This window comes from Equus asinus, chromosome 21 (assembly GCF_041296235.1).
Source record: "Equus asinus isolate D_3611 breed Donkey chromosome 21, EquAss-T2T_v2, whole genome shotgun sequence".
Taxonomy (NCBI): Eukaryota; Metazoa; Chordata; class Mammalia; order Perissodactyla; family Equidae; genus Equus; species Equus asinus.
This window is the reverse complement of record NC_091810.1, coordinates 86,656,660-86,681,252: the sequence shown is the minus strand read 5'-3', so window position 1 is coordinate 86,681,252 and position 24,593 is coordinate 86,656,660. Positions and strand designations below refer to the sequence as shown.

General features: G+C 47.1%; 1 protein-coding gene across 1 annotated transcript; it reads right to left on the bottom strand.

The window, feature by feature from the left end:
* Nucleotides 1–306: 306 nt before the first annotated feature.
* On the bottom strand, nucleotides 307–22,484 carry TRIM42 (tripartite motif containing 42). Its single transcript, XM_014852008.3, has 5 exons — nucleotides 22,144–22,484; nucleotides 17,664–18,361; nucleotides 12,459–13,282; nucleotides 9,249–9,473; nucleotides 307–393 (listed from the first exon to the last, which is right to left on the bottom strand). Exons 1-5 carry the CDS (start codon nucleotides 22,482–22,484, stop codon nucleotides 307–309), a joined length of 2,175 nt encoding a protein of 724 aa, XP_014707494.1.
* Nucleotides 22,485–24,593: the final 2,109 nt, after the last annotated feature.

Genomic DNA, 24,593 nt, shown 5'->3' with positions numbered 1-24,593 from the left:
AGGCTGCCCCGCACAAAACACCACAAAATTCTGATCCTGGGTTAGGCCCGAGCTCACGGAGACATAGAGACTTGCTGACTGTTTCATATCTTAGTTTCATGATAATGAGCAAACAACAAGCCACAACATCAGGCATTCGTTTTATTAGCTCTTAGGAGATTCCTGCTGAAATAGCTCAGAGGTCCCGGAACTTCGTCTACAACCTCATTGAAGAGTGTGGTGAGAAAAATACATATACATCTGTGTGTGTGCGTATATTTCTGTCTTGTGGTGTGTCTCTGAGGTTGCTGCCTGCACTGTGGGGGCTCAGAAGTGCTTCTGGAGGGCAGACTGGATATTCTTCAGCAGGCCCCACTTAGCTCGGTTCTTCCCACGCCCATCTGGTGTTACCACCTGCAAGCAGAAGCAGAGAGCCCTGGCACCAGCCACAAGGGAGACAGCGGCTCCCAGGAGCCTGGCCCTTGCTGTGTGCCAGACACTACATACATCTCATCGACTCCCACGACAACCACCTGAGGCAGCTGCCATCAGCCCCGTTTTATAGATGAAGAAACTGAGGCTCAGAAGGACCACGTGGCTTTTCTAAAGTCCCACAGGTAATATGTGGTGGGATCAGGATTTTACAGACCAGGTTCCCCTTCCTTTAAGGCACCTCGTGTGACTGAGTGCTGACCCCACGGGGGCTTCTCCATAGAAGAGCTCGCTTGTCCTCCCCCAGCTCTGGAAATTGCTTCTGTCACAGCTATTGTCATTTGTAAATTTCAGTGGCTGTGTTTGCCTTTCTTACCAGACTGAGCACTTTGACCTGGGGGGTGGGGGAAATGACAGTCTTTCATCTCTATAATCCCAACACTGGTTATGGTAAAGAGAAGGTTCTTAAAAAAGTGGATGAAGGGTGAATAGAACAATGATTTGTAAATCTGTCTTTGATGCTTCATACTGTCTTTGATCACAGTGAATTGTCAGTGCCCTAGAAAAGGCAGATTGCACTGGACAGAAGGACCCTCCTCGAAATCTCACCAACTCAGCTTAGACGTGGGTCTCCAGTCCTCACTTTGAAGGTAATGTGTGTCTCCATTTCTCTGGTCTGGCAGCATTCCCATTCCTTCCTGATACACATTTACTGAGGAGGCATTTAGGGAGTGAGGCCGAGAGCCAGGGATGAGAGCCAGCCGGGGCTGTCTAGACAAATCAGACTCACAGGGCAGCTGCAGTAGGGGGCGGTTTGGGTGGCAAAGAGCAATGTTTGTACAAAGTACAAAGTCTCTATACTCAAAGCTTTCAACTTTTAATATTTGTATTCAAAAGGAAAGGGCAAAAAAAATTAGACACTTATTACCATTATGCTCTCTGGTTTTACAGAATTTATTTTCAGCTTTGGAGAAACCAAGGCTTCATGCAAGGTAAAGACCATATTATATACATGGCATTAGGTCATCCATTTCTGGGTAAAAATGGAGATAATACATAACCGTGATAAAGGTAATATGAATAGTGTGAGCTGTACGCAGAGCCATCAGGGGGCAATGAGGGAGGAAGAATAGTGTTGTGATGGGTAGGGAATTGACTCATAAAAAATAGGGGGTTTGAGCTCTGCCTTAAAGCGTAATCAGGGTCTCCAGAGATAAAGACTATGCATGACAAGTGAACGGGGCAGTGGGGCTGGAGGTGTGTCTATGAACAAGGAAAGCAGATGAAACAGGATGAAAGAAACAGAGGACAGAACTTAAGATACTAAAGGAACTGAAATGATAGTTGACATCCCCTTCTCCACCCAAAATGCTCATTATGGTTTTCCAAATGAATTCTACCAAAGTTTTAAGAAAGAGTTGTTCTAGAAAGTATGAAGAAAGCAAAAGTGTCCTAGCTCATTTTATCAAGCTAGTAAAATATTGATTGCAGAACCAGATAAAAACAATATAAGCAAAACATTATAGGTCCAGTTCACTTATGATCATAGACGCAATAATCCAAAACAAGATATGAGCTAACTAAAATCAAGTGTATTAAAAAATAATAAATCATGATCACATAGGGTTTATTCCATGAATGTACGTAGAGTTTAGTATCAGAAAATCAATATAACTCATTTCATTAATGCCTAAAGGAGGAAAAGCATGTGATTATCTCAAACGATACAAAAAAAATTCGTAAAGTTGCACAAGCTCAGAAATTTAGAAGTAGAAGAAAATTTTCTTGACTTAATAAGGATTATACATGACGAAAACTAGATAAAAAATCATCATGGTTCAATGGAGAAACGTTAAGATCAAGAATAAGACATTATCAACTATCACAGCTACCATTTTCTGCAGGACCAATGGCCCTGGCCAAAGCTATAGGGAGAGAAAAAGAATACATGTTCAAGGACTGTAAGGGAAGAGAAAAAACTACCATTTTTTATAGACGATATGATCATATGCATGAAAAAACAAGCAGAATCAATCAACAGCTAGACTCTCAGAAGAATAAGAGAGTTTATCAAGATTGTTGGAATCAAGATTAACCTACAAACACCAACAGATTTATTGTAAGCCAGCAATACATTAGAAAATATAATCAAATATAAAATAACATTCATAATATCAACAAAGTCCATAAACTATCTGGTTTAACCAGGAACATACAGTAGCTCAATGGGAAGAACTTAGAAGCAGTGGTAACATCCATGGGGGATGATTTGAATTAATGCTCAGATATATTACAAACATATCACTTGTCTCCAAATTAATGTAGAGATTCCATACCTACCTAGTCATGTTCTATCTGGATTGTTTTTAGGAATTTACTCCAAAATTTATATGAAGGCACGCATTTCTGTGATCAGCTAAATAAACTTTAAAAAAGAAGAAGCAGACTCACCTTAGCAGTTAAACAAGACACAGAGCAAAGCTGAGGTTAAACAGCAATTAAACTGCTGTGGTACTGACAGAAGAACAGACAAATAGACCAAGGGGACACGATAGAGAGCTCGGGACGCATCCCTAAATATATGGCAATTTACTATAAGATCAGAGTGGTGCCTTTAGTGTAACTAATGGAGAAGACATTGCTTTGTAGATGATGCTGGGCAAACAGCTGTCTCGATGGCCGAAAAAGCGCCCCTCTCCCTAGCACCACATCCAAGGGTGGGCCCCAGATGGATTAAAGACCCCAATTCGAAAGGCGACACTTTAAAGTCAATAAAAGAACATGTGGAAGATTATCTTTGTGATCTAAGCCATGGAAAGACTTTTTAAACAAAACTTCAAAAGGTCAAGCCATAAGGGAAAGTGATGACTTTGATGACATCAAAATTGAAGATTTCTGCAGTTTCATGAAGTACACTGTGAACACAGTTAACAGAGAAATGTCAGCATGGGGAAGATATTAGCAATGTCTAAAACCATTATCTAGGATATATAAGAATATCCTGCAAATCACCTAGAAAAAGAAAAATGCAGTAGAAAAATGGGCAAAGGGTTTTTATCAGGCTATTTACAGAAGAGGAAATCCCGAAAACTAACGAGCATATGAAATGACATTTAAAACAATAAAGAGGAAGCACTTTGCTCCTATTGGGGTGGCAGAAGAGTGGAAGGCTGGATCACACCAAATGTAGGCGGGCTTAGGAAACTGGGGTCCTTATTGGCTCCTTATGGGAGTGCGCATGCCTGCAGTCAAATCAAGTACGCACGCACTCCGTGCCCTACAACTCTCTCGTGCTATACACTGAATTGTGGGCTGAATTGTGCCCTCCCCAAATTCCCAGGTTGAAGTCCTACCGCAGGACTTCAGAATGTGACTGTATTTGGAGACAGGGCCTTTAAAGAGGTGATTAATTTAAAACGAGGTCATTGGGGGGGCCCAAATCCGATCTGACTGGTGTCCGTATAAGAAGAGGAACTTTGGGCGTGCAGAGAAGTGCCAGAGGCACACTCGCACAGAGAAAAGGCTGTGTGGGGACACAGGGAGAAGGCAGACGTCTGAAAGCCAAGGAGAGAGCCCTCGGAAGAAACCAGACCTGCCAGCACCTTGATCTTGAATTTCTGGCTTCCAGAACTGTGAGAGAATTCATATCTGTTTTTGAAGCAGCCCAGTCTGTGGCATTTTGATAGGCAGCCCCAGAAAACTAACACAATGTCCCGGAGAAATTCTCCCATCCCATCCCGCCCACCAAGTTCACGAATGAGGCAGGTCATGGCAGCGTTATGGGGGGTGACCTGGGCGTCCGTCCCGGCTGAGCGGAGAGGTAAGATGTGGGGAACAAATGCGCGTTGTGAAGGATGCACAGCATCAGAAATAAGGGGCTGATTGTGCAGAACAACACAGATGGGTCATAAAAACACAGTGTTCAGGAAAAAAAGACGAGAAACAAAGTGAGCCACGTAACACAGTCCTGTTTGTGTAAGTTAACAACACATTTAACACCATATACATCATGCAAGAGGACATCAAAGCAACAAGATACACACAAAACATAGAATGGAGGTCTAGGGAGGAATGGTCACAAAAAGGAATAAATACATGAACTAGAAAAGGGCCTTGCAGAGACCAGAGTTGATAATGGAGCATGAACTGAGGTGGATGGTTAATTCAACCTTCCATCTATTGGGTTAAAATAGTAGGTCCAGTGTCAGCCTATATTAAACTCCTTCCAGCATTCAAGCCGGTCTGCAGGGCGAGTAGGGAGGGCCCAATAGGGTTCTATTTACATGAAGGATCAAGGAGCTCTTTAGAAACGAATAAATGCTAAGGAGACAGACAATGGGAGCCATACTGATTTCATTTCAGGGCAGGGAGGCACTGTGAGTGTGTGAGTGGGTGCAGGGTAAGTCTAGGGTAGTTATTCTGAGTGTGGGGCCGTGCTGGCCCCTCAGATTGTCCTCCAACCCCAGCCCGTGAAGATGCAGGTCTCAGCCAAGGCAGAGGGTCTGCAGTAAGCACAGAGGAAAAACCAGAAGGGGGATTTCAGGAACCCAAGGTCAGATGCCCGGGGAGACCAGGCAGCCCCACTCTGTGGCTGGAGGTCCACAGAGCCACAGGGAGGAGGCTGCCCTGCAGAGGCTCAGGAGGGCTGGCAGGACCACTTCCTGAGCCCTGAGCGTATGAGGCACAGCAGAGGGGGCGGCGAGGGGGAAGGGAAACGAACCCCAGTGCAAACGGAGAAGGAATTTGAGAGGATGTGTGCGGGGAGGGGTCGGCACATTTTCTGAAGAGCTACAGGGAGAGACTCAGAACAGTAGCAGTCTGTGACTATTGTGGGGCCTGAAATTTTGCCTCCAAAGCTGATGTAATCTGGGTTTACAGATGTGGTAGGCAGAATAATGGCCCCCCAAGATGTCCATGTCCCAATCCCGGGAACCTGTGAAGATGTTACGTTACATGGCAGAGGGCAATCAAGGTTGCTAGTCAGTTGGCTTTAAGATAAGGAGGTTATCCTGAATCACGGGGCGGGCCCAAAGCAATCACCAGTGCTTCCGAGTGGCAGAGGGAGGCAGAAGAGAAGCAGTGTGAGAAGGGCTCCGCCTCATGTTGCCGGCTCTGAGAATGGAGGAAGGGGCCGTGAGCCAAGGAACATGGGCGGCTGCCAGAAACGGGAAAAGACGAGGACGTGAATTCTCCCCTGGAGCTTCCAGAAGGAGCACAGCCCTGCCGACATCTTGACTTTTCCCAGTGATACCCATTTTGGATTTCTGTCCTCCAGAATTGTAAGATAACAAGTAAATTTGTATCGTTTAAGCCACTGATTTGTTATAGCGGCAACAGGAAACCAGGGCACAGACAGAAGGTTCCATTCGTCACGGGAAGACTTCCTGGAGGTCAGCTGAGATTTGAAGTCAGAGGGAGACAGTTAAAAGTAAGGAGGCCATTTGCGGAACTGGGGATGGTGGTCAGCAGGTGCACTGAGGACCAGAGGAAGAGCAGGAGGAGAAACTGAGGCCAAAGGGCACTTGACTTGCCTAAAAATACATTTCTCTACCCCGTCAAAAACATGAGTTAGGCTCTTGGATTTTAGAGGCTCTCAGCTGGGGACGTGGGCCAGGAGGGGCGAGTAAGAGTGTGCCTGTCTTCAGGGAGCTTGCAGTGGAGCTGGGGCTTGGACCCACGTATGCCAGCCCAAGCCTGACGCTCTTTCCAATGCAGGGTCTTGCCTCTCAAATGAATGCAAATCGGGCCCTCACTGCTTTTGGCCTTGAGGACGTTCTCCCCAGGTGAGGTGCCAGGATCCCAGGGGGGAGCCCACCCTGCCCAGACTTGGCTGCTGCTGACTATGGTGCAGGGGGAGGAAGGGCTCCCCCTCAGACGAGACCTAGGTTCCCACTCAATTCCTCCTTCGAGTTACATGAGGTCAGGCACTTTCGCTCTCTGAGTCTCAGTTTCTGTATCTGTAAAATGGAGGCAGTAAATGCCCGTCTTCCGAGTGGTCAGGGTGATCAGTGATAACGAATATGCGGTGTCTGATACAGAGCTGGCCTCCAATAAATGGGACCTTTAAGAAGCCTTAAAGTTAATTTTCATGCTTCATGTATTGTACTCTAAATAAAACCCCTTAAAAAAAATCAACAAGCCACAGACTGTGAAAATCAAATATAAAAGGTGTTATTTCACTTCCTTTACAAAAGTACATTTGATGGAAATATTGCATTTTGGATAAGAAATGATTCTGCTGCTTCATTACAGCATTTTAAATGAAACCTTTCAGGAAAACCAGCATAGAACTGATGCCAAAGGAAAAATATTTCGATTTTATAGGAGTGAGCTGAAGTCATTACTTTTATGAAGCTTTGTAAATGTCATTCAAACACAGCATCTTACTTTCATTTGCTATTGAAGCCTTTACTTATGCAAATCATGACAAATGTTAAGGAAATCGGTGTTTCCCCTGGAATGCTAATATCATCGCAAAGGAAAGATCTATATTGCAGCTCTGTGAGTCAGATAAAAATGAAGCTTCCAGAAAACCTCATTAATTAGTGCTCTGCTCATTTAGAAATTGTGTTAAAAAGCAAAGAAACTGGAATGAGTTTCCTTCCCATAGAGGAAGTGCAAATTAACCGCATAAACACAATTTCAGGGGGAATGTTATTTCTTGACTGCTTGTATAAAGCACTTAGCTTTCAGGCATCTTAGGGTACTTTGTAATTATTAACTTTATTTATCAGTTTATTTCTTCACTCTTTAATTTAGACATTCATTCATGTCTTCATTTGCTCGGTCACGTTTTCACTCATGTATTCATTCAATAACCATTAAGAGCCTGTGATATGCACAGCGCTGTGGTGAGGATGGTGGGAGAAAGAAAGATGGATTGGACATGAATTTTGTTCTCAAGGAGTTCAGAGTTTAAAAGGGATGACAAAACATTTACCCAAGAAAAGCCAACACATGTCAGTCTCTCCACCCCGTCCCTGTCCCTAGCATCTAAAAATGACAGAAGATATAGTTTTTAAAAAATTAGGGAGCTGGCCTGGTGGCATAATGGTTAAGTTGGCGTGTTCTGCTTTGGTGGCCAGAGGTTCACAGGTTTGGATCCTGGGTGTGGACCTACGCACCGCTCATCAAGCCATGCTGTGGCAGCGTCCCACGTACAAAATAGAGGAAGATTGGCACAGACATCAGCCCAGCAACAATCTTCCTCAAGCAAAAAGAGGAAGATTGGCAACAGATGTTAGCTCAGGGCCAATCTTCCGCACCAAAAAAAATTAGTAACAGTACTTAGTGACCTTCATGGGCAAAACATTTTTGAGGAATTTCTAAAAAATGAGAATGCAGATGGAATTAGATTGAAGGAAAAATCCATAGTCAAAGGGACATTCTGCAAAACGTGGTAGCAGCTGTGGGTGTGCTCTGGAGAGAAGGGTGTCAACAAGAATTGGGCTCTGGGGTTACCGACAGCATAACTGGCTGGGGTCCGGAGTTTCTCATCCCACTCCCTTCCGTGTGTGTCTGACCTCTGTGGGAGGGGGAGGGAGTGCATGTGGGTGCTGGGCTCCAGAAGCAGAGCGTCACCCCTGGAGCTGGCAATCAGGATTAGTAGAGAGCTCCCACCCCCAGCAGACTTGCTCTGCTGTGCTGACCAACAGCATAATCCCTCCCACCCTACCCCTGCTTCCCTTTATCACTGGAGGGAGCAAGCAATCAGATTCTCTTCTGCAAACATTTGGCCAGAGATACAGGGAATGTACCTAGTCAGATTGTGTTGGTCACACGGAGGTTGGATCCAAAATCACACGCAAGCTGAGTTTAGGGGAGGAGAAACTTCGAGCTGAAAATGGTACAGATTCAGAGAGAAACAGAGATGGAAGGGTGAGGGTGGGGGCAGGAGAGATTGAGAGAGAGAGAGAGAGAGAGAGATTCAGAGAAACTGACGACTTCTGAGTTCCCGTGGGTACCAGATGCATGTCCTGGCTGGAAGTGGTCTCAGGAGACCCCCCACTCTCTGCCCATAAATTTCCATTTACAAAAGCTGAAATGGATGGATTTATTCTCTTTACTTCTAAAGAATCCTGATTAAGACATGATCCACTCTGATTGCAAAGAATACCACCACGGTTGTACAGTGAGATAGCTCTGGGCACTCTTGGTATTTTCCTCCCCTTTCTCCCTTGAATAGCAATAAAATTATACTCATGAATGTATGTCCCCCAGAGATATAAGAAGAATCAGCCTTGCATCACAAGGAAGATAAGAATAATCTTGTCCCTTCTTTTTTGGAGTCCATCCTGACCTGCTCAGTAGCTATTCCTTGACTTTCAGATAAACAACAGATAAAATTTTTTAAAGATAAGTATGTCCTAAATATTGCATGGGACATTCTTATACTAAAAAGTTATTCGTTGTTTGCCTGAAACTCAAATGTAACCGGGCATCCTGTATTCGCATTTGTTAAACCCAGCACCCTATCCTTGCTTTGACTCACCACGGGGTCAACACGTAACCTTTTTGTCCTTCTCACACCACAATTATTTGTTAACTAGACCCCAAGCTCCTCGAAGGCAAGGATTATGTCTTATTTTCCCCTGAATCTCTACACCCTGACACGGTGCCTGGCACCGATATCTTTTGAATCAAACTGAACTAACGGTGCTCAGGCCTCGTTTGCAGGCGGTGGAGGCCAGAAGCTGTCTCTGGCTCTGAGTTAACATGTTTTCTGGGATTGGGGGTGGGTGGGTCACATGGTGGATTCTGTGATGTCATGAGCATCCTAAGAGACCTGCATCCAGAGCTTCTCAAGAACATCATCTGAGAAATAACATGCACAGTACCTTGCAGATGTCGCTCCACTGCCCAGGACCGTTGTCGTTGATGGCTCGAACTTTAAACAGATACTCGGTGTTGGGGGTCAGGTTGTGCAGCTCCAGGTTCTGCTGCATTATGTCTTGAATTTGTCCACAGAGCTCTGTCCGCACGTTGTTGGGAGGGGAAGTAATGAGTTCGTAGAATTCCATCTCAAAAGAGTCCACGTCTTCTGTTGGGCATGTCCAATAAACCTACGAAGAAATGAACATGGGGCTGGTACACACCATTCAGCTTCCTTTCCCCTGAAGATGTGTGTTGTTGACGATCTGTGGGGTGAGTTTAAGCCGACCTCAACCCCTCCACCTGCTGAAGACTTTGAATTAGACCTTGTGCAACAGTCTTGAAAGCCTTCATGATGAGGCCTGACACGATGCTTCTAATGCATTTGAAGAACAGAACAATGCTCCTCTGGGTTCTGTTACTGTCACTCGTCACGGAGGTACCCACTGTCCTCCGGACACCACTAGCCAAAGTAGCTACCGTTCACTGAACACCTGTCAGGCATGGGGTTCTGTGACAGACGTTACCTAACTCATTTAGTCCTCACAACTCCCGGAAGGGAGATTTTATTATGTCGTTTTACAGTTGAGGCTCAGAAAAGTTACATTTAGCAAATTCCAGTGGAATCACAGAAAGCTAGAAGATGAAAAGTGTATCTATTCCAACCCTTTATTTTATACACAAGAAGTAGAGTCCCAGGGAGGTGCAATGACTTATCCAAGTAATGGAGAATATATGTTCACACTCAAAGCAAAAATACCAACTCTTGGAAAGAGATATATTAACAAGTGTTAATTAGCAGATTGTGCCTGGCATATAAATATTCTATAATATTTGTATTTTTTAACAGATATTGCATGCTTTATTTAAATTTTTAAATATTTATAAAATTAATTTATAATTACTCTTATAAGTATATAATTTTTTTAATTTTTATGAATTTATATAATTAATTTATAATTTTTGTGTATTTATACTTAAAACTTTCATTAAATTTGTGTGCCTATTAATAACAATTAACTTATTTTTCCTGATTATCAAAACAAACATATTCATTGTAAAACACTTGGAAAATATAGAAAAAGTATAAGGGAAGGAAAAAACATTACTTATAATCCCACAATTCAGTTAATAACTTATTATTATTTCTTTCCAATTTTGGAATATACATAAACACACAAATACATATAATTTAGATTAAATAGTTTTTATTCTTTCTTTCACTGATTATATTTTATAGATTTTCCCATTTCATTAAAAATTCAGTAAAGCATCACTTTAATAACTGCCCCATAAATGATTTAATCCTTCTATAGTTGAACATTTAGGTTGTTTCTAATTTTATACTCAAATCATGGTGCAATGAAAACCCTATGGGAGTGAATCTCCATCTGAATTTTTAACCGTTTCCTTGGAAGGGATTTCTAGAAAGAAAATTGAGCTTTTATTTAAAAACTCTAGGATTTTTAAGACAAGTATTGACAAATTATAAGACTAACCTTAGCATTATTTTCTATGCCAAAAGCCTGCAGGGGGCTGTTAGCCAACCACCATTTGAGAGAGACGTCAACACAGATTTGTTGCATCCTCTTCTGCATTACTGAGCACTGGGATTCTTGTATGAATTCCATTCCACGGCCCTAAAATAGGGATCTATGATATTCTTACATCGGATACCACTGCCTGGCAGTAGCTTTAGCTGTCCTCTCTTGACAGCCAATGACTTGTCTAGGTTTTGCTGCGCTGACCCCTTTCTTGAGCTCCTGCAGGGATGACTAACAGGTGGCACGGGGTGACTGTTCCCCAAGCCCAAGTACAGAGAAGCCATCACCAGAGCATCCTCCCCCTCCAGATCAAGCTGCTGCCAACCTCCCAAGAGGTCTGAGTTGCATGGAGCTGAGACCCAAAGCCATCCCTGAGCTCAGCTCACACACGCTGCAGGCTTTCCTGCTCTAGGATCATCTGGAAACGTAGGTTCGGCTGTGGGCGTCTCTCATGTGGAGGGCAGAGACTCTTTGCCGTGTTGATAGCCCATGGGAGGGAGGTTCTACCCTGCAGTGTAAGGTCATCCTTGGCGTCAGTTATAGACTCTGAAACATAGACTGTGATGTCTCAGGAGAATGGAAAATAAAGCTTGGTCAGTGTCTGCTTTCATTTTCTTGTTTTTAGACCCTCGACACTAAAGTGTGGTCTACACACTGGCAACACGTTAGAAATGCAGAATCTCATGCCCCACTGAGACCCACGGAAACAGAATCTGCATTTTAACAAGATCCCCAGGTGCATGTTAATGTCTGAGAGCTGCTAGTTTAGACTTCAAGGATGCTAAAAGTTTTGGGGAGTGTTCTCAGATTATGGGGCAAAAGATAGGCTCTGCCCTGTGGCAGCAGGCCATAGGCTGGTCTGAGGAACCCCAAGAGGAGGCAAGATGAGCTCTAACAGAATATCCAGTTGCAAGTTAATCTTTCCCTTCCCTAAACTTCAGTAAAATGTTCTGTGAACAGTTTAATTTAGGTTCAGCTGGATAAGGGAAAGGTCTTGTATCCATGTTCGGCCAAGAGAGTGGAGGAGAAGTCATGTCTCCTGAAGCCAGGTGATGGCAGGTGTAGAGGTCTGTGAGAGACCCACACCCCACAGCTCCCAAAGAGGCTGAATCCCAGGATAAGAACTGGAATTCCATTGGGGATTATTCTTCCACTCTTTCCAAATCATGGAGAGACTGGATATTTTCCTTAGGAAAGGTAGCAGTTTAGAGAAATCACAGCTGATAGATAACGGAGCCTGCATTTCTAATTCCAATTTCTGGGCTCTCTCTACTACTACAGGCTTCTCTTTGGGAAATAGCACACTCTCTGAGCAGTCTCTTGGAATTACTTTGTTTCCCAAATTGAGTTCTCTTTCAATAGAGAAGCTGCCTTTGAAGTGCGATTGGGGCTTTCAGATGTATTTCTGACTGAGGCTTAAATGCATTGCTTGCTTTAAGCCAATCTTGGGTTACTTAAGGTTTCGGAAACTTATTCCTTTTGCATGGGCTGACCACAAAGAGTCCCGAGGAGCAGATCTGACTGACTGGACCCTCGAGGTCAAAGAGGTAACTGCAATCTTTCCTGCTACCCACTTCCATTCGGTACCCCACACCCTCCCGCCTTCCCCGCGGGGCCCAGAGCCTTTCTGACCTTGGCAGCTCTTGGATACACCAGAGTCTGGTAGATCACGATCGGGCCTGGGGTCTTCACAGAGCCATCGTTGCACGAGTACCAGTTGTGGAAGCTGCTGCTGTTCTGCACAGGCTGGTTTTCCACCCCGGCGCTCCAGTAGGTGTAGAGGCCGTCTGTGGGCTTGGCAGGTGCCGCCGACTGGGCTCTCCCATAGACCTCCAAACCCGTCTTGGCTTTCTCACCACTGGTGGTGTTGATGGACAGCAAGGAGGTGCTTCGCTGGTATATCTGCTGGTTGCCAAAGCTGTGGGTGCTAAAAGTGACCTTCCTGGCAATCATCATTTCCGAGTGGGTGGGGTAGGGGGAGGGCAGGGAGTCCCCTGAGGAGCAGACCTTCTTGGGTCCTGTGGGGAACAGCTCGTGGATCGCACTGGAGAGCTCAGCGAAGTCCAAGGGCATGCCGTGCACGGAGTGTAGGCGGAGCTGCGGGTCGGGCCTGTAGGTGCTCTGGATGCCGTCCTCGATCTGGTCCACCAGGATCTTGGCGGACTGCAGGAACGCCACCTGGCCCGTCTCCTTCAGCGCCTCCTTGGAGTAGGCGATCAGGCCGTCCATCTCGTTCACTTTCATGGTCGTGACGTACACGTATTTTTCGATCTCCTTCTGCCTGGAGACTTCCAGGTTCTCTATCTGCTCCATGATGGATTTCTCTTTCTCCTGCAGGATGCTGCGCAGCTTGAGAAATCCGTTTCTGATCTCTTTTCGCTTTACCTCCTTGTCGGCTTTGAAGCTGCTTTTTAAAATGTTGAATTCCATCAGGTCGTTATCGATTTCATATCGGACTGCAAAACAAGCAAGTTAGTTACTTTAGTTAAATTTTTCGTCTCCCCAGATGTCAAAGCCAGTAGCAAAGTGGAGCAAATGACCTCGGACTCCGGGGACGTGGGTGGAGCGGAAGGGAGGCCCGTGCGACGGGACTGAAACGCTAGAGGAGGTGACGAAATGCACTCGGCTTCCCCCAATATACTCCTTTTCCTCCTCGTCTAATGCCCCCTCAGTTCTGACAGCCATCCTCCCCTGTCACCCTCCTGCCTTGTGACAGTCATCCCCGTGGCCTCGGGTCTGAGGTTGCAAGTTCACAGCCACCCTTGATACGAGTTTTCACCAGACATCACTTGTCAGCAAGGTGGACTCAAGAAGAGGCGACCTCACAAAGCAACTGGTTCTCCCATCGTGAAAGCTGAGCTTTGCAGGGGGAGGAGAAAGAGCTAAATTTCTGATGACTGCTACCTGCCTCATTCACCAAAAACCCAGGCCTAGACAACAGTGAGAAATCAGCGGTTTCTGTTCACTGAGGTCGTCCTCCACATGCTCCTTTTCTCTGCCGGGGGACTTCGACTCTCTTGGGGTCAGCTGGCCTCCATCTCTTTCCTTTCCCTCACTTCCTTTCAAGAAAGGGTCTGCTGTTACTCTTCAAGGAGAACCCAGTTCATCCTGCAGCCTCTCACAGGGTATTTGGATTTTAAGTTCATTCAGTCATTCAACAAACGTTTCCTGGACACCTGGTACATGTCATATGCCTCTCTAGGCACTAGCGAGACAGTGCCTAGAGTATGAATGTGAGAGGGCGCTGATGCTCATGGCACTCATCGACCCCATGATACTGCAGTGCAGAGGAGGCTACGGTAGGGGGCATGTGGCACATCACTATCTGAGCACCTGTAAATCTCTGGCTTTACAGAGATTTAGGCATTAGGCAGTGATTTGAAGACTTGTCAGCCTTCTGTGGCCTATTCCAGTGGTAAGAGTCTCCTGTGAAAGGCCAGCTCTGCTGTGTAGTACTGGGCAGTAATCCTCCCCAAAGTTTACTCAGGCGTCGGGGGACCAAGCCCTTTTTGCACTTGGCTCTTAGCACAGTCCTGGGGCCGCAGGAAGCTGGACCTCCGTGGGTGGTGGCCATTGCAACAGTGATGTGCATTTGAGTCAGAGAAGCCCCAGAGCTCTGTCAGACCGAGACAGGCCCACGCCGGCTCAGGTACCACTATGACCAGGGTTCGCAGAGGTGCTCAAAGGCATTTGCTGTGTGAAGGCCATCCTCTCCTGTTTTCTAACATCTTTGGGGGGAAGATCATCAGTGTCACTCCCTGGCCTACTTTCTGAAGCCCCCATTTCCTCTGCCCACCTCCCCCCTGGCACTAGCGTATGGCCACTGAAATTCCACTGTATGCATTCACTTCTTTGACTATTCAACAGTTACTCACTGTCGAAGACACTTGGATAGGAAATTCCTTGCATTATTAGGGATTGGTTAAGTTTATGTAGAGCAAGTGCGGAGAGGCAGGATAAAAATTTCTTAGATGGGAGAAAAGAGGCAGCACCAGGAGAAGAGAAAAGAAGGAGGAGGCCAGAAGCACCTCCAACCCCTACAATATGACAGCTTTGCAAGAGCTGGTCTTAGAGCAAAGTCAAATCAAATTCTCTTTCAGGCAACGCACTTAAAACTAGTTACTATTTAGTAACCATTGATTATGGATCATATCCATATATTATCATACATTATACATATTATGGATTATATCCATATATTATCACACATTACACATATCTTCCTATGAGGAAGATACTGTTCCCATTTATAGATGAGGAAACTAAGGCTCAGAGAGGTTAAGTGACTGTCCAGTGTCACACAGCAAGTAGACGGGAGAAACCAGGGCCTGTCCCTAACTCTATTCGTCTAACTCCGAAGTCCACGTTCTTAATTGCTCCAGCTGTGGTTCTCAGCCCTCTGTGGGCACCAGGATCACCTGGGGAACTTGAAAAACCTCTCTTGGCCTCCCCTGCTGAGTGAATCGGCCTGAGCTGGGATCCAGGAGTCCCCGCGAGGCAGTTTGTGGCTAGGTTTGGAATCTCATCCAGGGAATCTTGTGGGGATCTTGTCAAACATGCAGATTCCAATGCGATTGGTCTGGGGTGGACCCCAAGGTTCTGCATGTCTAGCAAGCCCCCAGGTGGTACCTGTGCTGCTGGTCCATGGGCCGCGCTCTGAGCAGCAAGGAGCTAAAATTGCACGCTCGCTTTCATCCAGTGGTCCTCAACCCCGGCAGCATGTTAGAATTACACAGGAGCTCATGACAACTCCCTGGGCTCGGCCAGCACCTCTGTGGGGACGGGACACGGGCATCAGCGGCCACTGACACTCCTCAGTGGTTCCAGGGCATGGCCTGGGTTGACACCACAGCTGTAAGCAATCAACCCAAACTGGATCTTCTCTCCAGGGCCTAGAGTTTCTCTAAGCATGTCCTTAGAGTATCCGCCATTGAATGACCTGGACATCTGTTTGAAAAGCAGATTTATGGCACCTCCCCAGGAACTGAATTGAGTCCTTAGGCCCAAATTTGAGCCATGGTTAAAACACGTTTTTTTGTTTGTGTTGGTTCCTTTAGCAAGATGGACGGGCTTGATTCTTACCCGTATCTGAATGGCTACGTCCTGAAGGGGGCCCTGACTCCTTCCCAGCCTCTGGGCTCTCTGGAGATTGTAGAGGTGTCCCCTCACTCCGAATCAAACTTTGTTTTCTGAAGTTCAGGTGCCCTGGACTCTGAGAAGACTCTCCCAGGTCTCTCTGGGGGCCCAGAGGTGGAGCTGGGCTCAGGCAGTGAGTCCTACCGTAAGAGAACCCTCCAGGAACCAGTGGGGCTGCCCACGTGCGCGGCGACGTGGCTCCTGTAGCGTTTCATCCCTGGAGGCCTGCCTAGCGGAGTTCCCCAACTGAAGAAACGTCAGTTCACACTGTGTCTAGGGGCGGGGCAATGGAGAAATCGAGATGTTCCTGACGTTCATGGAGGTGAGAGGCCCTGGGGGACGGAACTCGTCCACCTCTGACCCACCTCCGACCCACCTCCATGTCCACTGGGGGCTCTCTGTGCGGCTCAGGGCAAAGCTGCCTCGTTCTCATGTTCAGGCACGTTTATTCAACGAACACCAAAATATCTGGCAAGGGCCGGGGCTGGGCTGACCTGGCGCACTCTGGTCTACTGGACTGGAGATCACGCCTTCCAGAAAGAGACCACAGGGTGGGAGGGTGGTGGTCGCTGTTGTTTCTCATTCTCTCTATCTGCAGACCTTGGTCACTTTTGGGCACAGAGCAGGTTGTCAGATGAATGTTGTGGACTCAGGGGCACTGGAGTCAGACAGACGGGGGCTGCCATTTACTAACTGCCACAGGGCAATTGCTTCTTAGAACCCCAATTGTCTTATCCATGGAGGGAATTTCAATGCCTGCACTGCAGGATTATTGAGGAGATTAGACATAACTCTTCCACAAGGCCTGTGTACAGGAGGGCTCTAACCAGGGAGCCATTCCCGAGGGCAGAGAGCTTACAAGGATCCCCGAGCTCCTCGTGTGTAGTCAGGTGGATGCACGCCCAGAGGTAACGGGGCTCTCTGCTGAACCCCGTAAGAGACTGCTGCACTGGGTTCCATCATGGAAACTTGGGGCAGTCCTCTTATAGAAACTGTAACTATACTATCTGTGGCCAATAGAAATTAGCTGTGAGCAGGCCTGCAGAGGAGAAACCAGCTGTTGACCAGAACGTTATTGGCTATTTCTGATTTCTCTTGTCATTATGTGTTTTCTACCAGTTCATTTACTTTGTTGTTTACACGTTTTGGGAAAAAAAAAATCTGTACGAAAAAATTTAAAATCGAGATAATTCTCAATATTGTCTTAATTCTTTCCCCCTGCAAACTGGGAAAATACTGAAGAAATCCAACTTTAGCGACAAAACACCTTAGAAAGGCTCACAGAACTTCAAGATACTATAGGATCAAACTCATTTTCCAAAGGGGAAAATGAGGACCAAGATCATGAAGCTTATAATCAAGATGGTAGAATCTGTACGCACTGATCATGTGCCAGATAGTTTTATGCAAGCTTTGCGTGGAGTAACTCATTTAATCCTCACAACCACCCAGTGAGGGAGTGACTACTATTATCCCCATTTTATAGACGAGAAAGCCCAGGCACAGGGAGGTCAAGCGGCCGGTGGGAGCTGTCAGGTGTGGACAGCAGGCCAGTGCCTCGCAGCCTGGTTTGTGGTTTCCCGGTACTTCCACTGCTCCACCAGGTGGAGCTAAGGCTCTCATTAAACCCACGGCCCAGCCGTCTCCCCATCACTTCCTGAACTAGGAGCTATTCTGGAGGGGAGAGAAGGGGCCCAGGACCTGCTTTGAACTTGGCGATGGCGCTGAAGAGCGCGGCGGACCTCTCGGAGCAGGCGTCGATGAGGCTGATGGTGTCGTGGCCGTTGTGGAAGGCAGTCTTGCAGAAGGTGCAGAGCAGCTCGTTGTCGCTGCGGCAGTACTCGATGATGCGGCTGGACGGGTGGTGGATGCAGATCTTCTCGTCCTGGTCCTCCGTGCTGGTGTCCACGAAGACGTGGTCCTGCATGGCCACGTCCGAGTGGAAGGTCTTGAGGCAGTCGTTGCACAGGTTGAGGCGGCAGGTGAGGCAGCGCTTGTAGGCGATGCGCCGGCTGCGGCAGACCTGGCAGAGGATGGGCCCGGTGGAGCGGTCGAAGCGCCACTTGAGGTAGCCGTGCTGCTGCATGTAGCGCTTGGTGAGGCGCCCGCGCAGGTAGTTCTCGGGCAGTTGCATCTTGTGGCTGTAGGGCATGCAGTGCGAGCGGTCGCACACGGGGCAGATGAGGATGAAGAAGTTCTCGGTGACCTCGGCGTGCTTCTGCAGCTGCCGCAGGCACTTCTCGCACAGGCTGTGGTGGCAGGGCAGCATGAAGGAGTGCAGGCGCAGCCGGCCGCACATGGGGCACGAGAGGTGGTCCACCAGGTTGCTGTTGGCGGGCGTCGTCTTCACCTCGTCGAGCTGGGAATCGCTGGTCCCCACGCGCAAGGCGGTCTTGGAGCTGAAAGGAGATGCAAACACAGGGCTTCAGGAGGAGGCTCCAGAGCTCCCTGTTTCTCCGCCTCGGAAAGAACCGGGGGTCGCTGACAGGCAGCCCAGTACGATGGTCAGGAGCTGGGCTCCATGCCAGGGTTCTGGGTTCTACACCTGCCTCCACCATCTTTTAGCTGGGTGACCTCAGGAAAGTTAATCAGCCTCTCTCTGCCTGTTTCCTCAATATTAAATTAGTACTCACTTTATAGGTTCTTGAGAGGATTAAAATGGAATTTAATACCTGCAAAGCCTTAGAGCAGTCCCTGGAACACAGTGATATATAACTGTTGTTTTTATTTTTGAGCCAGAGAGAAGCAGCCAAGACTGGCCTGACGCTATCAGCCCGGCCCTGGTGTTCTGGCCTTCAACAATATCACAGAAGACCAGCATCAGATAAGGCAATCCCAGGACTGTGATAGAGCAAGGCAGAAACAGGACCACTTCATCGTATGTGAACTCAGACAAAAGCAAGGACATTGTCCAGACCACAAAATGACCAGACCTCCCCTGGGCTGGTTAATGGGAGTGCCTGCTGCTTTTTCACTCTGGTCTTCCCACCTTTCAGGTAATATTTATTAAAAGACCCAATAGGAGATTCACCCTCAGTCCTCATCTAACAGGAGCCTAAATCCTATAGTAGCTTATTGATGTCTTCTTACCCAGACACCTCTCCCCTGTTGCAATGAGTTGATCAATCCAGTTTCCTCCAGCTACAGGTGTGTTCTTGGTGGGTTTTGCTTAGAGGGCATTGACATCATTATTATTGTCGTACATAGGATGGAACACAGAAGAGGACGGTGAAGTGTCCTTCCCAGGACACCAGGAGGCAGTCCCAGAGCCAAGCCTAGAACCTGTGTGTTCTGACCTCCTAACCAATAGGTCAGAGTTAGGGGTCTGGGCTCGAGGGGCAGACTGTACATGAGGGAATCCATCACTTTGGAGCTGACCTCTGCGATGGGTTTCTTAACCTCTCTCATCCTCGGTTTCCTCATCTGTAAATCAGAGCTCACAATACTGCTACCTTCATGAGAATTTTACAAAGTCTGCATGAGATAATCCATAGTGAGGGCTTAACTCCTGACCCATAGTAAGCCTTCAACAAACATGGCCCTGGAATTGCTCCCCTCTGCTGCTAGCCAGCTCCTGTCCACACTGGAGGAAGGCAATGGTCAGGTCCATGAAAACTGTGTGCTTCTACTGTTTGTATGTGCATGTGGATGCTTTATTTGTCTAATGTCCATGCCCGATTTCATATATTTAACTGTAAGAACTATGGATGAAGTAAAAGCATACTTGCAAACTTCAAGTGCATGTTCTAAGAAGCTGCCATCAGGGCCAAAGCAGCTTGTGAAAAGAAATGAGTTCAGTGTGGGGGTGGAGGTGTAAACAGATACACAATTTGGACTGTTCCTATCTCTTCACCTCTGTTCACGTTAGTGATGTTTGGGAGTTGATCTTGACGTTGTGGCTGTGTTCTCTTCTGCTGTTCCTTCTTGCAGTCGAATATGCCCCGGTCTCCTTCCCCATTCCCTTGGCCAGGGACCCATGTCTCAGAGCCCAGACAGTTAAAGGTGCTTCCCAGGCATGTTGGAATGGAGTGGCTTCGTAGTGACAGAGAGTGCAATTTGTGAAGACTCAGACACCTGGAAAGCTCCTCCCTTAGGGACTTGGATGCTGGGCTCCGGGCCTGCCAACCTCAATGTTCTCAGCCCTGTTCCCTCCCTGCTTCCTCAGCCTCCAACTGGGCCCTGAAGGGGTCACCTGGAGGGGCATGTCAGTTGTACACAGGGTAGCTGGATGGACTTCTCTAGTTTGATAAGCGGGGACTTGAGAATCAGGTGTCATATAAGGGGGAGGAGCAAGAGAAATCAGAAGGAGGGAGGGAGGGATGTGTTGGGGGAAGAGGAAGAGAGAGAAGGCAAGGCTAAGAGACACCCAGGGAGATGGGGTGGAGGTGAAAAGGGAAGTGAGAAGAAGAGATGAGTAAAGGCGGAGAGGGATGGATGAGACAAAAGTGAGGCAGGAGGAGCGAGATGCTGAGCAGGAAGTAGTGATGAGGAACAGGAAAGGCAGTGGTTCAGAAGAGAGGCCACATGAAGATCAGCCTCAGTGCACCAGAGCCAACCTCTTGACACGTGCAGTAGCATCTCTGACCATCCTCTGAAAGCCTCAGGCTTGGACCTGGGCATCCAGTGGCCATGGTTCCTTCCAGAACAGTCACCAAGCCTGGCAGCCTTGCCTGCCTGCTGAGATCTCCAGCGTCCTCTGCACAGCCCTCCCTCTCCCAAATTCAGTCCTGTTCTTCTTGCTCCTGGGTTGTCACCATATCACCCAGCAAGTCTCCCAGGTTCCCTCCTTGTCCCTTCCTGGCAATTCTGCACTTTAGAATCACCTGGGAGGGGACCTTTACAATTCTGATGCCCAAGTGGTACCCCAGACCAATAAAATCAGAATGGCTGGGGGTGGGGGCCAGGCATGAGTATTTTTTAAAGATCCCCAGGTGATTGCAACGCAAAGCGGAGTTTGGGAGCTACTGGCTTAAGCCATCTTCCCAAAGAACCAATGTCATCCCTCCCCTGTTGAAATGGGCTCAGTGACTCTCTGTTGCTGATGTGCAGAAAATGGGGCAGTTGAGAGGAGAGAGGAGTGTGGACACTACTTTCTGCACCTCACAGCTCCTGGACCCGCATCCAGGACCCCTGCGTTCTCTATTCATGCAAGCACCGCGAGAGGTCCCCGAGCAGAGGGTGACATCTATTAAGCATCTACTAAGTGTGAACTGCAAGATGGACCATACTCTTCCCCTGAATGCACTGAACCTTTACTCTCAGTATGGCTTTTCCAGCCTTAAAAGGCTTCACACCTGCTCTCATTTTTCTGCCTTTCTAAATCGTGTCATCTTCCAGTGCTCAGCTTTGATCTTTCCTCCTCTAGGGAGCCTGCCTGCTACTCCCAGATCCCCCTCACGCGTGACATAGAAAGCTTGGCTTGGTTGGAGCAGGAGGAGGATGTGCACTGCCTGGCACAGAGGGTGAATGCCCCAGATGAGTAATTGAGACCCTCAGTGCCGTGACTTCTGCATAGGAATGAAGAGAAGGCTGGCAGGAGTTCACAGCTGTCTGGGGGACTTATACAGGCCATAGGGGTCAAAAATGGCCTGTGGAAGTTATGACTTTTCCAATAAGTGTTGCAGATATGAAGAGTTCAGAGGAGGAAGACGGAGAGCTATATTTATATTTTTATGTTACGTGACAGATTACAAAGCACATCCATTAATCCTCAAACCCATCCAATCGTGATGGGTATTGTTCTCTCCATTTTGTAGCACAGCATTTTAAAGTGAGGAGCAGAGACTCTGGGGTTCAAATCCTGACTGTGTCTTACTAGCTGTGTGATCCTGGGCGTCCTATCCTCTCAAAGGCTCCGTTTCCTCATCGGTACAGTGGGCGTGGGCTGAGGGTCAGATGGGCCCCTGCCTGCAGTGTCTGGCATAAGCACTGAGCATTAGCTATGACTGTTTTGTACAGGTGAGGTTCGGGAGGGCACAGTGCTCGTTCGCACAGCTGGGGGAGCTTGGATTTGGAGCTCAGGTCTATCTGTGGTCAGTCGCTATTTAGGACACACTTAATTGCTACAAAATTTTTGGCCTCCTTTTTTCAGATAGAGAAATGGACTTGAGGCACCACCACTGGCCTGCCCCGTGGGGCCCACAGCTGGCAGTGTGGCCCACATCGGGCGCCCGGCACTTACGAGATGCGGATGCTCTTGAGGCGGCCCTTGCGGAACGTGATGGTGGCATTGCGGCAGCAGCGGCTCTCGTAGTAGTAGCACTTGAGGTTGCTGTTGGCCGTGCAGCAGCACTTGCAGTTGGGGTCGTTGGCCCAGGAGCAGCAGCACCAGTGGCAGTTGGGATTCTCGGAGCAGGTGCAGTGGCAGCACTGGCAGTTCCGCTCATCCTTGTAAGGGCAGGGAAAGCAGGTGCAATTCCGCTCCGAGGTGAAGAGGAACTTGCAGCATAGACAGGAGCATAATCGAGGACAACATCTCTGCCATGTACAACATGGAGAGCAAACACACATGGCGGTCTCCATGGTGCTTACATGATGGCCACCATCCTCTGGGGACAGAATCTTGCCGGTGGTTCTCCTGCGGGGAAGTTCCTCTTCCCCCTGGTGAGGCCGTCGGCTTGGAGGTTGCAAGAGGTTGGCTGTTATGAGGCCTTCACAGGCTGTGTTCCTACTGGGAAGCTCAAGGGCTGGCATTTACATATATCAGCTTCAGGCCATTTGCTTATGTCACAATCCCTGTCTGCCTCCCATATCTTACCAGGCCGGGTAGGTGGCAGGGTGAGATCTGGGCTGACGGACATGCCATGCCTTCATAGGACCAGCTCCAGAGGAGTGTTGCATTGAGCCGTCCTGGAGGGTTAGCTGTCACTCGTCGCCTTTCAGGTTAAGATGTGGATTTCAGAAGCTATTTCTCTTTGCTTGGTGCTTTCTCTGCAGCTTGGGCAAGTTGACTTCAGGGTACGTCTTTATCGGCTGAAAGGCCTTGGTATGGTTAATTGGAAAAGTGAACTGACATGATGTTCCTCTCCTTGGGCTTTCTCTGCATTGATAGAACTCTTGATTTGATGAACAAAGCACAGTGTTTACAAATAATAGCGATGCCACCTTTAAAGGGAATCACCATTTGGAGAAAAAATTAAAGGAAAAAAGATATAAGTTGACTTAGGTGCTACCTTCAGTAGTCATCGAGTCTGTCAGTTGCTGCATGATCACTGCTGATTTTCGTGACTCTTCATGCATAAATTATTCTGAACATTTCTTGGCTTTTTTGCAGCTTCATGGGGATTGGCTGAGGCTCAAGCTGTTTCCTGCCCCCTGCTCCCATCCCGCTATATCCCTTTTATCAAGAGGCTGGAACTCTATGTGAAAATCTTTAACTCATCTTTCAGTATGTGCTCACTATCTCTAGAAATGACCTTATATTTTAGGGGAGAATTTTACTTTCCACTCAATTCATTTTATTCCTTTCTCTTGCCTAATTGCTCTGGCCAAAACCTCCAGTACTATGTTGAATAAGAGTGGTGAGAGTGGGCATCCTTGTCTTGTTCCTGTCTCGGGGGGATGGCTTCCAGTTTTTCCCCTTTGAGTATGATGTTGGCTGTGGGTTTGTCTTATGTGACCTTTATTATGTTGAAGTAATTTCCTTCTATCCCTGTTTTGTTAAGAGTTTTTATCATAAATGGCTGTTGGATCTTGTCAAATGCTTTCTCTGCATCTATTGAGATGATCATGTGGTTTTTATTCCTCATTTTGTTAATGTGGTGTATCACGTTGATTGATTGTGGATGTTGAACCATCCCTGTGTCCCTGGTATAAATCCCACTTGATCATGATGTGTGATCTTTTTGATGTATTGCTGTCTGTATTAATGTTGCCAATATTTTGTTGAGGATTTTTGAGTCTATGTTCATCAGCAATATTGGCCTGTAGTTTTCCTTTTTTGTGTTGTCCTTGACAGGCTTTGGTATCAGAGTGATGTTGTCCTTGTAGAATGTGTTAGGATGGGTTCCATCTTCCCTAATTTTTTGGAATAGCTTGAGAAGGATAGGTATTAAATCCCCTCTGAAAGTTTGGTAGAATTCCCCAGGGAAGCCATCTGGTCCTGGGGTTTTATTCTTTGGGATGCTTTTGATTACTGTTTCAGTCTCTTTCCTTGTGTTTGGTCTATTCAGATTATCTGTTTCTTCTTGATTCATCTCTGGGAGCTTGTAAGAGTCTAAGAATTTGTCCGTTTCCTCTAGATTACCCATTTTTGTTGGAATATAGTTTTTCATAGTATTCTCGTATAATCTCTTCTATTTCTGTGGTGTCCGTTGTCATTTCTCCTCTTTCATTTTTGATTTTGTTTTTCTGAGCTTTCTCTCTTTTTTTCTTTGTAAGTCTGGTTAGGGGTTTGTCAATTTTGTTTATCTTGTCAAGGAAGCAGCTTTGTGTTTCATTGACCCTTTCTACTGCCTTTTTTGTTTCCATTGCATTTATTTCTGCTCTGATTTTTATTACTTCTCTCCTTCTGCTGACTTTGGGCTGTCTTTGTTCTTCTTTTTCTAATTCAGTTAGGTGTAGCTTGAGATTGCTTATTTTGGATTTCTCTTGTTTGTTAAGGTGAGCCTGTGTTGTGATGAATTTCCCTCT

Excerpts from the sequence above, each read along its gene's own strand:
- TRIM42 (XM_014852008.3), bottom strand. The coding sequence starts at position 22,484 with ATGGAGACCGCCATGTGTGTTTGCTCTCCATGTTGTACATGGCAGAGA. Across the intron at positions 18,362-22,143 it reads CTCAAGAGCATCCGCATCTC|CTCCAAGACCGCCTTGCGCG; the intron begins GTAAGTGCCGGG and ends ATCTCCTTTCAG. Across the intron at positions 13,283-17,663 it reads CATCGCCAAGTTCAAAGCAG|TCCGATATGAAATCGATAAC; the intron begins GTCCTGGGCCCC and ends CTTGTTTTGCAG.